General features: G+C 45.0%; 1 protein-coding gene across 1 annotated transcript; it reads left to right on the top strand.

Moving 5' to 3' along the window:
* Window positions 1–9,467: 9,467 nt before the first annotated feature.
* Window positions 9,468–10,162, top strand: LOC141004409 (transmembrane protein 178A-like). The gene is made up of 2 exons (XM_073475887.1): window positions 9,468–9,573; window positions 9,921–10,162. The coding sequence occupies exons 1-2, from the start codon at window positions 9,468–9,470 to the stop codon at window positions 10,160–10,162; spliced, it is 348 nt and encodes a 115-aa protein (XP_073331988.1).
* The last annotated feature ends 6,283 nt before the right edge of the window (window positions 10,163–16,445 follow it).

The following is a 16,445-nucleotide window of genomic DNA, read 5'->3' as shown; positions in this document are numbered from 1 at the left end:
ACTGACTCTACTGAGACTCAACTGACTCTACTGAGACTCTACTGACTCTACAACTGAGACTCTACTGACTCTACTGAGACTCAACTGACTCTACTGAGACTCTACTGACTCTACAACTGAGACTCTACTGACTCTACTGAGACTCAACTGACTCTACTGAGACTCTACTGACTCTACAACTGAGACTCTACTGACTCTCCTGAGACACTACTGACTCTACTGAGACTGTCCTCAGACCCTTCTGCAGGACCATCATCAGTGATTTTGTGAAAACATTTCTTCAGTTTTGTTTTGTTTTAAATTAAAAACAGAAACAAACATTTGTTATGTGACACTTCATTAATTAATACACTGTCACCATCATTATATCTTTATGTCATTAACATTGTTATATGTTTACATTATCTCCATTCATATATTGTATACATGTATATATACTGTCAGGATTAAACTGTTATATAATCGTCATTATTATTAGCAATCGGTGTTGGTGTGCAGAGGCTGAGGAGAGAGAGACATAGACGTACAGCAGGAGAGAGAGAGAGCCCACACCCAGCTCAGTGAGGCGCTTCACATGGTCAAGTCAGCCGCTGTGACGTCACATCAGCACGTCCGGTCTCTGATTTCACAATAAGACTCAATTATTAATGTTAGATTTTGACAGTCACGTGTTTTCAGATGTTCTTTATTTTCTTCTAATTGAGTTTTTAAACTTTTATTTTGGTGGGCATGGACACAGGACTTCTGGGATGCCCGGTGGTGTCTGGCACTAGTGGACACTCCCGGCTGATCCTTTGAGTCCCAGCTGTTGCCAGGTGGCGTCTACATGAGTTGGACTTGTTCCAGGAAGTCCCACAGATGCTCGATCTGATCAAGATCTGGGGAATTTGGAGGCTCGGTCGACACTTTGAGCTCTTTTTCGCGTAGATTTTGTGGAGTGTCAGGGTGCATGTTGGGGCTCACTGCCATCAGGGAGGGATGTTGCAATGGGGGGTTTAGTTGGTCTGCAACGTTTTCGGCTGAGTGTCAAGTGGCAGCCACATGAATGAACTCAAAGTTTCCCAGCAAGTCATTGTTGTGTAACAAGATGTTTAATGTTGTTCACTTGAACTGACAGTGTTTTTAATGTTGTGGCTGATCACTGATCACTGTACATGTTATCACTCAGTGGTCATCAACACTTTCAAGGACTTTCAAGGCCTGGGAAAGTGAGCAGCTGTTCTGAGAAGAGACTGAAGGAAGTACATTTAATATTATGGATTTAAAACTCATCATTAACATAGAAACTCTAAATTGTTTCCAAAAGTGGCATTTATCATTTTATCTGGAAGAATTTAAATCAGAAAATTGACTGAATATGTTTCAGTCATCAGATTTACCCTGTGGTGCCTTTAATCTATTATATCGTGTATAATACATACACTATGATGACATCATAAAATATGATGATGATCTTCATCTACATTTCTTTACTTTATCTTCCAGAGAGTTTCTTTACTCAAGTTCATTTAAATAAAGGTATCTCAAACTACACATCTCAGAATTATAATAATAATAATAATAATAATATAATTATTATCGCTATTACGATCATTATAATAATAATAATAATATAATTATTATCGTTATTACGATCATTGTAATAATAATAATAATAATAATAATAATAATAATAATATAATTATTATCGTTATTACGATCATTATAATAACAATAATAATAATAATAATATAATTATTATCGTTATTACGATCATTATAATAATAATAATAATAATAATAATAATTATTATTATTATTATTATTATTATGTTTGTTGTTATACTGCAGTGTTTTCCTGTTTTGTGTGTCCATAGCTCAGTTAGTTATCCCTGAAGGTTAAACTCTTTTATTTTGAAGGCTGCCTGAGTGAACGTCCGGTGCTGCTGCGTGCTTCCTGCCGTCACCTTGACGCAGCTCTGACGGACCTTCAGTCGGCATGACAACGCGCTCTTAAGAGCAGCCTGGTCGACGGGCGCGAGGATGGCAGCAGAAGATGCCCAGTAACGGAAACAGCGGCGGGAACTCTGACCCTAACACCGGGACCTGCTCCGGGACCGGGACCGGGACCGGGACCGGGAGCGGCTCGTTCCATGTCCCGGCCATGGAGAGAGCCCGGCCGCTGACGGTGACGGTGTCCGCCGTGAGCCTCGCGCTCAGCGTGCTGTCGCTGCTGCTGCTGGTCACCGCCATCTCCACCGACCACTGGTACGAGACCGACACCCGCAGACACAAGTACAACTGCGACCGCCACGGGTCCGACTCCAACGACCAGAAGAACCGGGAGATGCCCATCTACCACCTGCCGCTGGTGGACACCGGCAGCGGCGGGGCCCGGCAGCGGGACGTCGCGCTGATGAAGCCCGTTCATGTGGGCAGCAGAGAGGAGGAGCTGCTGGAGAACTGGCGGGCCATCCTCGGGATGGGCATCCTGGAGACGGAGTGCGGCAGGCCGCTGTTCTCTACACACTCCGGCCTGTGGAGGAAGTGCTACTTCAAGAGCCTGGACCCGGACATCGACAAGCTCATCGACCGGGGTCAGACCGCCACACACATCGTATACATATAGAGCACACACACACACACACACACACACACACACACATTAATGGATTCATATGTTCAGGTCCAACGCGGCTGTAGATAAACAGATACCACAGTACTGCAGTACTGTGTTGAGCAGTACTGCGGTACTGTGTAGTACTGTAGCAGGGTGTTGTTGCTCAGACTGAGCTCATGAACTGTCTCAGGTACACTCAGGTGAAACAGCTGCTCTGTCAGCTGACGTCACCTTTAAAGCGGGTTGGTTATTAATGAACTTATTATTTCAACCTCCAGAAAAATAAATAAATTAATGTTCTGAGAAAAAAACAGGAAAACATCCAGTATCTGTGGCTGTGACAGACGTCTGAGAAACATATCATCCAGCCTGAAGGAAATGATCGACCCACCTGTCTGTACCGACCTACCTACCACTGAAGTCTTCCACAACACCAGGTGGACATGTTGTGAAAGCTGTTAGTGAGATAGTCACACATGAACGGCAGAGAAAGAGCAGCTAAAATGTCTCAATGCTAACATGCTAACTATGGTTTAACTTTATTATGACAGTGTGGTGTTTTCTTACATGTGAGTGACACAAGGTCATTGATGTGGTCAGTGATGTCACCGATGGCCTACTCTCTTGGGGGAGTGGCTTTGAAAGAAGGCCTGACATGTGGTGCAGTGGTTCAGTGGTGCACTGGCTCAGTGGTGCACTGGCTCAGTGGTTCAGTGGTGCACAGGCTCAGTGGTTCAGTGTTCAGTGGTGCACTGGCTCAGTGGTGCACTGGCTCAGTGGTTCAGTGGTGCACTGGCTCAGTGGTTCAGTGGTGCACTGGCTCAGTGGTTCAGTGGTGCACTGGCTCAGTGGTGCAGTGGTTCAGTGGTGCACTGGCTCAGTGGTTCAGTGGTGCACTGGCTCAGTGGTTCAGTGGTGCACTGGCTCAGTGGTTCAGTGGTTCAGTGGTGCACTGGCTCAGTGGTTCAGTGGTGCACGGGTTCAGTGGTTTAGTGTTCAGTGGTGCACTGGTGCAGTGGTTCACTGCTCAGTGATGCAGTGGTTCAATGGTGCATTGGTTCAGTGGTGCACTGGTGGAGTGTTTCAGTGGTGCAGTGGTTCAGTGGTGCACTGGTTCAGTGGTACATTTACATTTACATTTAGGGCATTTAGCAGACGCTTTTGTCCAAAGCGACTTACAGTAAGTACATTTGTCACAAGAAAGAAACCACAACATATCACCGTTGATATGAAAAGGTAGAAAAGATAGAAGCAATATTCAAGCCCTCATCAGAGCAAAGTAGCTGCTATTTATCAAGGATACCTTCATAAGTGCTATGATGTAAGTGCTGAAGGTAGGAACATACAAGTGCATATAAGTACTTTTTTTAGGGGGGGGGGTTGGTGCTATGCAGGGTCGAGGTGAAGTCTGAACCACTGAGTCTTGAGTCTTTTGCGAAAGATGGTGAGCAATTCTGTTGTCCTGACGTTGGTCGGAAGTTCGTTCCACTGAGGTGCCACAACAGAGAAGAGACGGGATTTCGCTGCGTGGTCTTTGTTTGCTCTCAGCGATGGCGGCACCGGACGGCTGATGTAGTAGAGCGAAGTGCTCACAGTGGTGCAGTGGTTCAGTGGTGCACTGGTGCACTGGCTCAGTGGTGCACAGGTTCAGTGGTGCACTGGTGCAGTGGTTCAGTGTTCAGTGGTGCACTGGTTCAGTCTCCTCACAGTACGAAGGTTCTGTGTTTGAACCTCCTGGTTCTGATGGTCCAGTTTAATCCCTCAGTCGAAAAACGTACAGGTTAACTGGTGACTCACTCTGATGTTTGATTCTCACTACAGCTGTAACATCACTAGACTGGTCTCAGACTGGTCCTAAACTGGTCTAGGAGTGGATTCAGACTGGTCTTGGACTGATCTCAGATGGGTCTTAGAACTGGTTTCAGACTGGTCTCACACTGGTCTTAAACTGGTCTAGGAATGGTTTCAGACTGGTTTCAGACTGATCTCAGACTGGTTTCGGACTGATCTCATGTTGGTCTCAGACTGGTCTCAGACTGGTCTCATGCTGGTCTCAGACTGGTTCAGACTGATCTCATGCTGTTCTCAGACTGGTCTCATGCTGGTCTCAGACTGACCTCATGCTGGTCTCAAACTGGTGTCACAATGGTCTCATGATGGTCTCAACTGGTGTCACACTGGTCTCATGCTGGTCTCAGAATGGTTCAGAATGGTCTCATGCTGGTCTCAGAATGGTCTCATGCTGGTCTCAGAATGGTCTCATGCTGGTTTCAGACTGGTCTTGGAACTTGAAACGCCAACCCGTAGACCCCATAATAAAGCAGATCGTGTGCAGGTGGTGGTCACCATGACGTCTGCAATTTGAGCCTCTGCAGTCTCTGGCAGCAAGCCCACCTGAGTGCTGGAGGTCAGAGTGATGGTACACAGAGAGGATCTGGATCCTGACAACACTCAGACCACACATCAGATTACAGCGGTCCAAATCACATTACATTACATTATGTTACATATCATTACACTGCATTAGACTGGAGCCTGAGCTCAGATCAGATTAGATCCATTGATCCCTGCAGGGAGGATCAGACATGATGACTAACACCTTATTTTCTACAGATGTCTATGTTTAGATCTCTAGGTGATGTCTATACATGTAAAATGTATTTAATGTTTCAGATCTGAGCAGCGACAGTAATACAAACAATATAAACGAGTCCTGTGTGACAAACCTCCATGATGTCTTCATTTACACACACACACAGTTCTTAAAGACTCAGTGACGTCCTGATGTAAAGGTCAGCAGTCAGCCTCTGTTTTTGTTTCTCAACATTATTTTGTTCTTGTCGTGCCTCTCTACATACATATATATGTAAGTATATACGAACCCTAACCCTTACACACACACACGTATATACATATGTACATTTATATATACACATATACAGGTAGGTATATATATAAATGTGTGTATACAAACACCGATCAGCCACAACATTAAAACCACTGACAGGTGACTTGAATAACATTGATCATCTCATCACAATGTGATGTTCTGCTGGGAAACCTTGGGTGCTGCCATTCATGTGAATGCCACTTGACACGCACCACCCATCCAAACACTGTTGTGGACCAAGTACACCCCCTCATCACAACAACACTACCCGATGGCAGTGGCCCCCCAGCAGGACAGTGTGCCCTGACACACCGCAAACACTGCTCAGGAACAGCTCGAGGAACACAATAAAGGGCCCGAGGTGTTGACCGGGCCTCCAAATTCCCCAGATCCCATCTGATCGAGCATCTGTAAGACGTGCTGGAGCAGGTCTGATCCATGGAGGCGCCACCCCCCAACATACAGGACCCAGAGGACCCACTATAAAACGCCCTGGTGCCAGACACCACAGGACACCCTCAGAGGTCTTAAGTCCATGTCTTGACAGGTCAGAGCTGTTTTGGCTGCACAAGGGGAACCTTCATAATATTAGGCAGGTGGTCATAATGTTATTCCTGATCGGTGTATACACAGTAATTATTGTTGTTGTTGATCTTTTTGTTGTTGTTGATGTTGTTCTTGTTTGTGATGTTGTTTTTGATGGTGCTGTTGTTGATGTTGTTGTTGGTGTTGTTGATGATGTTGATGTTGTTGATGGTGCTCTTGGTGTTGTTATTGTTGATGATGTTGATGTTGTTGATGGTGCTGTTGTTGATGTTGTTGATGTTGGTGGTGTTGTTTTTGTTGTTGATGTTGTTGTTGTGGATGTTGTTGGTGTTGTTGATGATGTTGATGTTGTTGATGGTGCTGTTGGTGTTGTTGTTGTTGTTGATGTTGTTGATGGTGCTGTTGTTGTTGATGTTGTTGATGGTGATGTTGTTGATATTGTTGTTGATGTTGTTGTTGGTGTTATTGATGGTGCTGTTGGTGTTGTTGTTGATGATGTTGAGGTTGTTGATGGTGCTGTTGTTGATGTTGTTGTTGTTGATGATGTTGATGTTGTTGATGGTGCTGTTGTTGTTGATGTTGTTGTTGATGTTGTTGTTGATGATGTTGAGGTTGTTGATGGTGCTGTTGTTGATGTTGTTGTTGTTGATGATGTTGATGTTGTTGATGGTGCTGTTGTTGTTGATGTTGTTGTTGATGTTGTTGTTGATGGTGCTGTTGTTGATGTTGTTGTTGATGGTGCTGTTGTTGATGTTGTTGTTGATGGTGCTGTTGTTGATGTTGTTGTTGATGTTGATGTTGTTGATGTTGTTGTTGATGGTGCTGTTGTTGATGTTGTTGTTGATGGTGCTGTTGTTGATGTTGTTGTTGATGGTGCTGTTGTTGATGTTGTTGTTGATGTTGTTGATGTTGTTGATGGTGCTGTTGTTGTTGTTGTTGTTGTTCGTGTGTGGCGTACACGGTGTGCAGTTTGTGCACACACCTTTTATAATGGTTCATTAAGAAAGAAGACAGTAGGAGACATGGACAGTGTATTAAACATCCTGTCCTAGTCTAAAGATGTTAAAATAACCTTTTATAGTCCGTCATCTCTGTCTTTCTTTCTCTGTCCTTGGTCTTTTATTAAAGAACACCGTTATCTTCTTCATTTTAATTCTGGAAATTAAATTTCAAGTTATTGCATTATGTTAGACATCAGTGACAGACAAAGTGTGTTTATTTCAAGGGCTCCAGACCACAGTCAGGAAGCACAGGGGGGATGTTGTTTTCTTCCAGGGTCCGAGAAGCTGCAGCATTTATTAATGGACACACTGTAACCTGTAGATGCCTTGCAGTCACGTGACTTCTGACGATGTCTGTTGTTGTCGCTGCCATGTTGGGTACCTTAGAGTAGCTACATAATGATAGCGCTCTTCACTAGTAATTGAGTAACTGACAGTTTTTTGGAGCTGCAAACCACTTAACGTTAGCTAGCTATCTATCTACTGAAGATTATGTAGGTTTAAATATAACAAAGTTATACTTTAGGCCAGGGGTATTCAATTAAAATTCAAAGAGGTCCAGTCAGAGAAAATTTCCTAACGTGAAGGTCCGGAACCTCATAATGTCTGACTTGCATTAATTGAATTGCATACCTTAAACAGTAGGCTATATTGAAGTAGCCTATTAGTTGTGTGTCAACATCTGTATGTGGTCAACAACTGACAAACTGTCAATTTAAATGTATTAATTAGAGGTACAATTCTATATTTTTTCTTAGATTTATATATATCAGCAATGTCAGTTTTCACATTGAACTGGAGGGACTGTAAGTAAGTACTGCTTAAGTGTTTCTTTCTAGTTGAGGTAAAATAAAATAGGCTACATAACAGAGAGCTTTTGAAAAACGTGACTCTAAAGTGCTTAATGTCAGAAAAAATACAGCTCAACTTGAGTTTCCCCTTTTTTTCTTTTTTGTTAACTTCACATCTTAACATTCTCAACCAACTGTATCAAAACAATCTCAACACCTCTTAACAACTGAACAGTGTTTCTTTCCTTCTGATGCTTCACTCCCACTTTCTCTTGTTCAGTGAGAGAAGTGAGCTTCAGCTTTTCCTTCCAGAATTTTAAATCTGGGCTGTAATGGTGTCATGGTCGTCCTCATACACGTGTGTAGGTGCTCAATGTGAGCCTGGAATGATATTTCGTTTAAATAATGTTCACAGTGGAGGAAGCTGCTTTTATTTTTGGTGCCCTTAATTCGAATTTGAGTGGGTATGTTTGCTTAAAAGACTCGTGCTTCGTCTCACAGTGGCGCTTTAATTGGCTACGTTGCATCACATGAGATGATTTACAGCGCATGCAGTTGGTCTGTGGGTTTCTGTGGCTGCTAAACCAGTACTGTAAAGGCTGGGAAAGCGGCACCATTTAATTTAGATTATAGATTTATAGACACTCTCCTTTAACATGTAATAATTCTCATTAGTTTATTGGTTATAGGTCTGGGTCGGGATTGGATGACATCTGGGTCCTGCCCCATACCGCAGTTTGCCTATTGGTGACCTCATGAACGGTGGCAATTAATCTCTCACCTTGATCTTGTGAATGTGTCATGTCATTCCCCCGTTGCATCCAGCTCCCCACTCAGGAATTTTAAACAAAGGCGGCAGCCAGTAAGATGAAGTTGGCGCCTTTGAGTTAGATAGACAGGGAAAACCCTGCAGGTGTAGTTTTGCTGTGAACCGTGTGTTCACAACAGCTTCACCTTTCAGCAAACTGATCAGTGGGGGTTCCCAACATGTCACACACACAGACCATGGAGTGACACTCCCACACCGACGCACCAACTTGTGGGTTCTGATCTGGTCTGGTCTCTGTTACCTGTCTCGCCTGTCTCACCTGTCTCACCTGTCACACTTGTCTCACCTGTCTCCCCCGTCTCTCCTGTCTCACTTGTCTCCCCTGTCTCACCTGTCTCACTTGTCTTCCCTGTCTCACCTGTCTCACCTGTGTCTGCAGGTATTGCAGATCGCTGCACAGCTGTCAAGTATCACTTTTCTCAGCCAATCAGACTGAGGAACATCCCTCTGAACCTGACCAGGACCATCCAACAGGACGAGTGGCACCTGCTGCGTGAGTCAACACACACATACACACACACACACACACACACACACACACATTGATTACTGATGATAGATTAATGATTTGATGTTTCTTGCTGCTTGTTACCGGTTGCCATGGAAGCACACCATGACAGTGTTATGTAACGGTATGGAGGGACAGTTACCACGGCAACGCTTTGTGTTTCCTCATTTACCTCATTACTGACAGCCCTGTGTGTGTGTGTGTGTGTGTGTATGTGTTTCTGTGTGCGTGTGTGTTTCTGTGTGTGTGTGTGTGTGTGTGTGGTCACTCAGACCTGCGTCGAATCACAGCAGGCTTCCTGGGCATGGCGGCAGCGGTCCTGCTGTGTGGGAGCATCGTGGCGTCGGTGGGCTTCTTCTGGGAGGAGAGTCTGACGCAGCACGTGTCTGGGCTGCTGTTCCTCATGGCAGGTAACTCACCTGAACATGACCAAGAACATGTTGAACCAACAGACTGAGGACATTTTGTCTGGTCCTCACTTATTCAGAGCTGTCTGAGGGTCAAGACCTGGTTCAGGTTAGATCAGGATTATTAGAGCTGGGTGACCTTTACACTGATATCAGACTCATATCAACATCTGATCTGGTCTCGGCTCTGGTCTGGTCTCTGTTTCTGATCTGGTCTCGACTCTGATCTGGTGTCTGTTTCTGATCTGGTCTCGGCTCTGATCTGGTCTCTGTTTCTGATCAGGTCTCAGTTTCTGATCTGGTCTCTGGTCTCTGTTTCTGATCTGGTCTCTGGTCTCTGGTCTCTGCAGGGATCTTCTGCACCATCTCTCTGTGTACGTATGCAGCCAGTGTGACCTATGACCTCTCCAGAAACCCTCCCTTCATCTATGGCCTGCCGGCTGATGTGGATCACGGGTACGGCTGGTCTATCTGCTGTGCCTGGGCCAGTCTGGGTCTGATCGTGGCCGCCGGCTGCCTCGGTACCACCTTCCCCTTCCTGAGCCGGGCTGGAGCTCTGCGCTCCAAGACCGCCCGCGAGTCCTCCGTCTGAGGAGCCGGCTGTCGATCAAACCGGGGAGGAGGAGGTTCAGTGGACCGGGCTGCTCCAGGTTTATGTGACCCGGGTTCTGGACTGATGGAGGCGTGTCCAGGTGGAGCGGCAGGAGTTCTACACCTGTTTGTTCAATGTGTTCAATGAGTCGCACCTTTAATCTCCAGCAAAGTGTTTGTAGACAGAAGAGCAGCACAGCGCCCCCTGCTGACAGACTGCACACATGCGCACGCACACACACACACACACACACACACACACACACACACACAGCAGTTGAGTCCGAGTCAGTTTGAGACCAACAGGAAGTCCCGTTTCATGTGTTCATGTCACAGTGATGTCACAGTGATGCCAATCAGCATTTAATAATAATAATAATAATACATTTATTTTACTTTTCACTTTTCAAGGTACACAAAGACACTTTACGGGTTAAAGGAACTTGGGGCAGGATTTGTGAAAAAATAAACATGCATTTTAAGTTTTTTAATGCTAATGGGTGATGAAGCGTTCAAAACCAAAAAGAATGAGCCCACCCACGTATCTCTCCATTGCCTTGAACAGGCTGTGTGCTGCATAATGTACTGCAATTCGGTGTCCGAATTTCCCGCGCAGTCCTGCGGACGTGACGTCAGATGACACTGAATGCGCGTCCTCGACCGGCTTTCGACTTGGATACGCGAAGAAGACAAGCGCAGTGGACCCAAACTAGTGTTTGGGTAGTAATGGATTCTGCTACAGCCAGCAAACGACCCACCAACACACAAAGTCCACTAAAAAGTCACACTAAGAAGAAAACAAAGGTTTTATCAGCGGCATGTCGTGAGTCAAAACAACATTACGAGCAAAGCGGGCTGGCACCTGAATATACATCGGATACGTGTTGGACTCATGGAGGCAGCTTCAACTTGAATTGGGACTGAAAACAGATGCTGACATGGCTCATTTCCTAGTAACCAGGTAAGAAAACATTACAGGTCATTTTTAGAGCTTGATTTGAAAATCATATGAGATCACCGAGGACTCGGAGTGACCTAACGTGCAAAGTAGCGTTAGCTGCAAACATGTAACTTAGTCCACTGCTGTGTAACACTGAATAGTTACAGACTGCGCATTTTCCACGGTCCTTTAGTCTGAAACCGAAGAGTTAGAAATATGTCCCTTTTATATTTGGGACCGAAAGCCCAACCTGTTATCCGGGAGGTGACGTTAGCAGCTGGCTGTAGCCACAGGCTAACGGTTTGTTTGTGTCTGTGTAGCAACATTAGCCGCTAACACACAGCAATCCCGTATCAGAGACGATATTTCTGTCCCCCAATATGCCATCTTTGCTTTCGCCTGTGCCTGTCAGACTGCATCAACCGTAACGGTTAATCGCCGCGCTTGTGTGTCGCTACACACAGCGAGCGGCTTCCCAGCTGCTTCGTGTGTGTAGGGGATAAGGTATCAGCTGCACTGCTGTGAAGAGTTCATGCGCGCTACCGCGCCGGCTTGTCTGATGGCTGCAGTTACCCTAACGGCCACAACGGCCGTCGTGTCACTATCGAGTCTTATTTCTTGATACTGCCCCAAGTCCCTTTAAGAGGCAGAATAATAAAAACATAAAAAAGAGACAGAAATTTTTCATTATAAGCAGTTTTAAAAAGTTGAGTTCTGGTGAGTGTTTTGAAGATTGTGAGGTCCATACAGTCTCTGATGTGTTTGGGGAGGGAGTTCCAGAGGGAGGGGGCAGCTGTTGAGAAGGTTCTGTCACCCCAGGTTCGGTGCTTAAACCAGCATTTTGATCTCATCTGCAGTACTTCCTGGATGAGCAGCCCCACCCCCTCACTCTGATTGGCTGATTAAAGTCCAAGCAGCCTGAGGGAGGCGGGTCAGTTCATGACAGGAAGTGAACGCGTCTCTACACGTTCCACATAGTCATGAATGAGGAGGGCGATGACGACTCAGGACCAGAACCAGGATCAGGACTAAGTCTTGTACCAGTGTGGATGTGGATCCGGACATCACCTTGATCCCCTCACACCTTCTCTGTTTACCTGCAGACACAAGGTCCACCTCTGCTCAACCTCAGTCCAGGCCCAGAGTCCAAAGGGTTTAAAACCAGAACTAGTCATGAGATCAGACTGTCACGACAACGTGAGAAAATAAAGGAACATCATGGACGATAATTCTGAGAGAGAACCACAGCTGGTCCTGGTCCTGGTCCTCCACAGCTGGTCCTGGTCCTCCAGGGTTCATGATACCTTTCATGTTCATGATGTGATCAGATCAGAGAGGTTTGTGTCCTCGCTAACTTCATCACTTCCTGAACTTGTGTTTGGAGGTCTCAACCGAAACAACACAGAATGAACAACGTAGAACCACATATAACCACACAGAACCACACAGAATGTCAGAGAACACAGTGAGGCGACAGAGGACCCGGTGTTCAGCCTGATATCAGACTTGACTGCTGCAGCTCAAACACTGAACCCCATGATCCAAACACACACTGAAGGTCTGATGGTGATTCTGTTCTCAGTCACGTCCGTCAGAAGCTGCAGGTCCATTTATTTAAGATGATTTATCATCAGATTGATGTAAAAACATCCTGACAAGGTTTCTTCCATCAGAACTATGAGAGTTGCACGATGGTTGTACGTTACATACATCACACGTTACATGTGTCACATGTTACATACGTCACACACGTTAGATACGTCACATACGTTACATATGTCACACATTACATACGTAACATACGTTACATACATCACACATTACATACGTAACATACGTTACATACATCACACATTACATACGTTACGTAGGTCGCTCGTTACATACGTTACATACATCACATGTGACATACGTTACATATGTCACAAACGTTACATACGTTACGGTGCGTCACACACAGTGACAGATGAAAACAGTTAAGTGTCAGCTCTACATTCTCTGGACTCCAAAGTTGTGCTGTGACGGATGAAGGAGCAACAGGGTCAAAGTTCACGGTGCACTGTCATGATGAAGTCGTATGTCCCGACTGATATTGTAAGGGAGCTTCAGTACGAACTAAAGGAAAAATTAGTATGAGATTCAGAACTCACCCATATTTTTAATCCTATTTTTCGTTTTTAAACTGAGCTATCTGCAGGATGCATGGTGACGAGGCCATGGATCTACTTGTGTCCGTCACATTAATAACTGTAATTTGACGATGGTGAAACTAAGTAAACGTTGTTTTGGTGCCGTACTACCAGACTACAGAGCAGTTTCTGTCCTCAGTTCAGCCTCAGCGCTCCAACAGAACAAACCGATTTAATTTTATGATTTATCCAATCAGATACGTCTGAATCTGAGCTGGTCACAGAGGTTAAGAATAAATGTAATAATTGTATAGAAATAGACGGTCCCCTTTCTGATGGTCTCTTATTTTATCTCTGTCAGCTGTCACTGGATGATGTTAAAGTTTGTGATCGATTCATACACACACACACACACGTACACGTGTATATAAAAGTATAGTGTTTTCTACCTGATGCATATGAATGAAATGAAGAGTTGTTTGTTTAAATGTATTCAGCCATCGGCCTGCGAGCTGAGCCACAGACTGACTCTGACCTGGAGTTCATAAAACCATCGAGCTGAATAAGGAACATCATGTATGTGTGGAGAACATGTGGAACATTTACAAAAGAACATCTGGACCAGATGAAACCAGAGTCCCTTTACTCATCAAACATAGTAAACGTCAACAATCAATGGACCTGATTCAGCCGTCAGCTGGTCTGAGATCAGAGTCCTCTCACGCACAGGAAGTCCAGGTATGAACAGGTAATCCAGGTGTATCGACTGATGTGTCATGTGACTGACTGCTGCTGCTCGGTGCTTTAGTATTTATTGAACTTAGAGTAAAAGTTCTGAGGAACGTGTTGAGTCGTCCTCAGCTCCTGGTTCAGATACTGCAGCAGGCTGGATGACACGTCTTCACCCTCTGTCAGTACAGGCTGAGGGAGGACTGAACGTTTCTGATCAGATGACCTCTCATTGCCTCTGAAACTCTCTGATCCCCCAACATGCCCCTCTGATCCCCCTAATACCCTCTTGAACCCTATTGAATTCTTGGATGCCTTCTAAAATATTCTTGTACCCCTCCTGTACCCTCTCATACCCCATCATGCCCATCCTATGCTCTTGGATCAGCCCTCATACTCTCCTAATGCTCAAATATCCTCTCGTATGTTCTGATGCCCTCTGACCCCAACCATACCCCTCCTGTACCCTCTCATACCTTCTTTATTACACTCTGATATCCCTTAATGTCTCCCCAAAGCTGTGCACTGACAGCAGTGAACCACCACTAGCATAAGACAAAATGGACACCTTGTGGTCTCCAACACACACGTTACTGTAATGAAGGTAGAAAACCAGCAACACAAACAGACCAGACAAACTGGGACGCCACACCCTTAAAGATCCACTGAGCTGTGGAGTAACTCCATCCAGAACACAAAACTAATGAACTGTATTGAAATACACAACAGTAACAGTAACAGTAACACACGTGATGACAGCAGAAGTGGACTGCAACAACCACACAAAGGCGTCACTCTTGTGTGTAGTCACCACTACACACAAGTGTTTCCAGCTTACACCTGAGCTGCAACCACAGGTGAGCCGCCAACAGTGGAGTTCAGTTACTGCACATAGTGTCATTACAGCGACACATCAAAGTGACCAGAACAAAAAAAGTGTCAAACTGAGGGAAACAAAGTATTTCAAGTTTTGTTTAAAAACACATTGAACACAGAAAAAGCTGCTGCAGTGGAGAGAGGAGAGCAGGAAGTGGGAGGAGCCGGCCTTTAACCTGCTGACTCCCCGGGACTCGATCAGACACACTCACCTGCAGCCAGTCACACACTCACACAGGTACCAAAGCAGATCGGGATCAATCAGCACATACATTTACACCCTCTTAAACCCTCCAAATACAAATATAAGTTTCCAAATACCGTCTGACATCCCTCTCATAACACTCTTATGCCCCATAATACCTCTCCTGTATTGTCTGATACTCTTGAATACCCTCTTACCTCCCAGTCCTACTCTCTGGTTCTCTGATACCCCTCTTTGAGTCTGATCCGATCCCCATACCCCTAACCCATCCCGCTAAAACCATCAGATATCTTTATATGCCTTGTAAACACCCTCTGATCTCATCTGATCCCCTCTGAAACCCCATCATGCCCCTCCACTGCCCTGTTAAACCCTGTGCTGCCCTCTGCTGGACACTCACAGTGTGTCTTCAGTCTTCTGATGTTCAGCTGTAAATAAACAATATTAACATGTCAAACTGATTCTCCTCTTCTGTGCTTTTATTTCTCTTTGTTTGATATAATTTCCATGAAGTATTAAAGACAAATATGATTAATATAGAAATAGATATGAAATATCATTGGAGTCAATGGGGAGCTGCCACTGAGTTTGTTATAAAAAGGAACATGTTTGTTTAAAGTTTTCATTTTAATGTCAGTTTTATCAAACATATTGATTTTATAGATGTGGTGTTGATGCACAACAGCAGCTTGAAGGTTTTATGATCTTTGAGTTCATCTGATGTTTAACTGTCACACAGTTGGTCACATGACAGCGACGCCTTCGTCAGCCTGCAGACGTGTGAATTACAGTCAGTGTGATTTCATAGTTAGAGACGCTTCAGCTGAACGAGACGATGAGCCGACAGGAAACGCCTCAGCAGGGCGTCGACAGCAGCTCACAGCAGTCTGCAGCTTTACCAAAGAACCTGAACCTCCACCTGCCTCCCCGGATTTAGATCAAACTGATTCTGATCAATATCAAACTTTCAATCAGTTTATTCCAACTGTGCTCAGTAAAGCAGCTGCTACTGTTGAACAACAACACTCTGCATGCTGACGGCTAAAGTCATGAAATAATTCATTTTAAATAATTCAAGTCCTTAACCCCGTAATAATCACTCACTCACTCACTCACTCACTCACTCACTCACTCAGCTGTATGAGCTGTTGGATATGTGGCCAGGGGACACCACAGCGCCACCTACCGTCGTTTTGTCCGCGCGGAAACATTCTCGGATCGTCATGAAGTCTCAAGGACCTGGAATTGTCCCGACGCTGTTTTCAGGCCTTTAGGATGCTGCAGACTCACCAAATTTGCCAAGTAGCTTCTAACACACGAGTACGTTAATTCGATACCATAACTGCCCTCAGACGCGGCACGACAGCTCAGTAGCGCCCCCTAGTGGCTTTTCCCATTTCATACG

The sequence above is a fragment of the Pagrus major genome, chromosome 1 (assembly GCF_040436345.1).
Source record: "Pagrus major chromosome 1, Pma_NU_1.0".
Lineage (NCBI taxonomy): Eukaryota > Metazoa > Chordata > Actinopteri > Spariformes > Sparidae > Pagrus > Pagrus major.
Note: the sequence above shows the minus strand (reverse complement) of the source record. Positions and strands in the feature narration are given on the sequence as shown.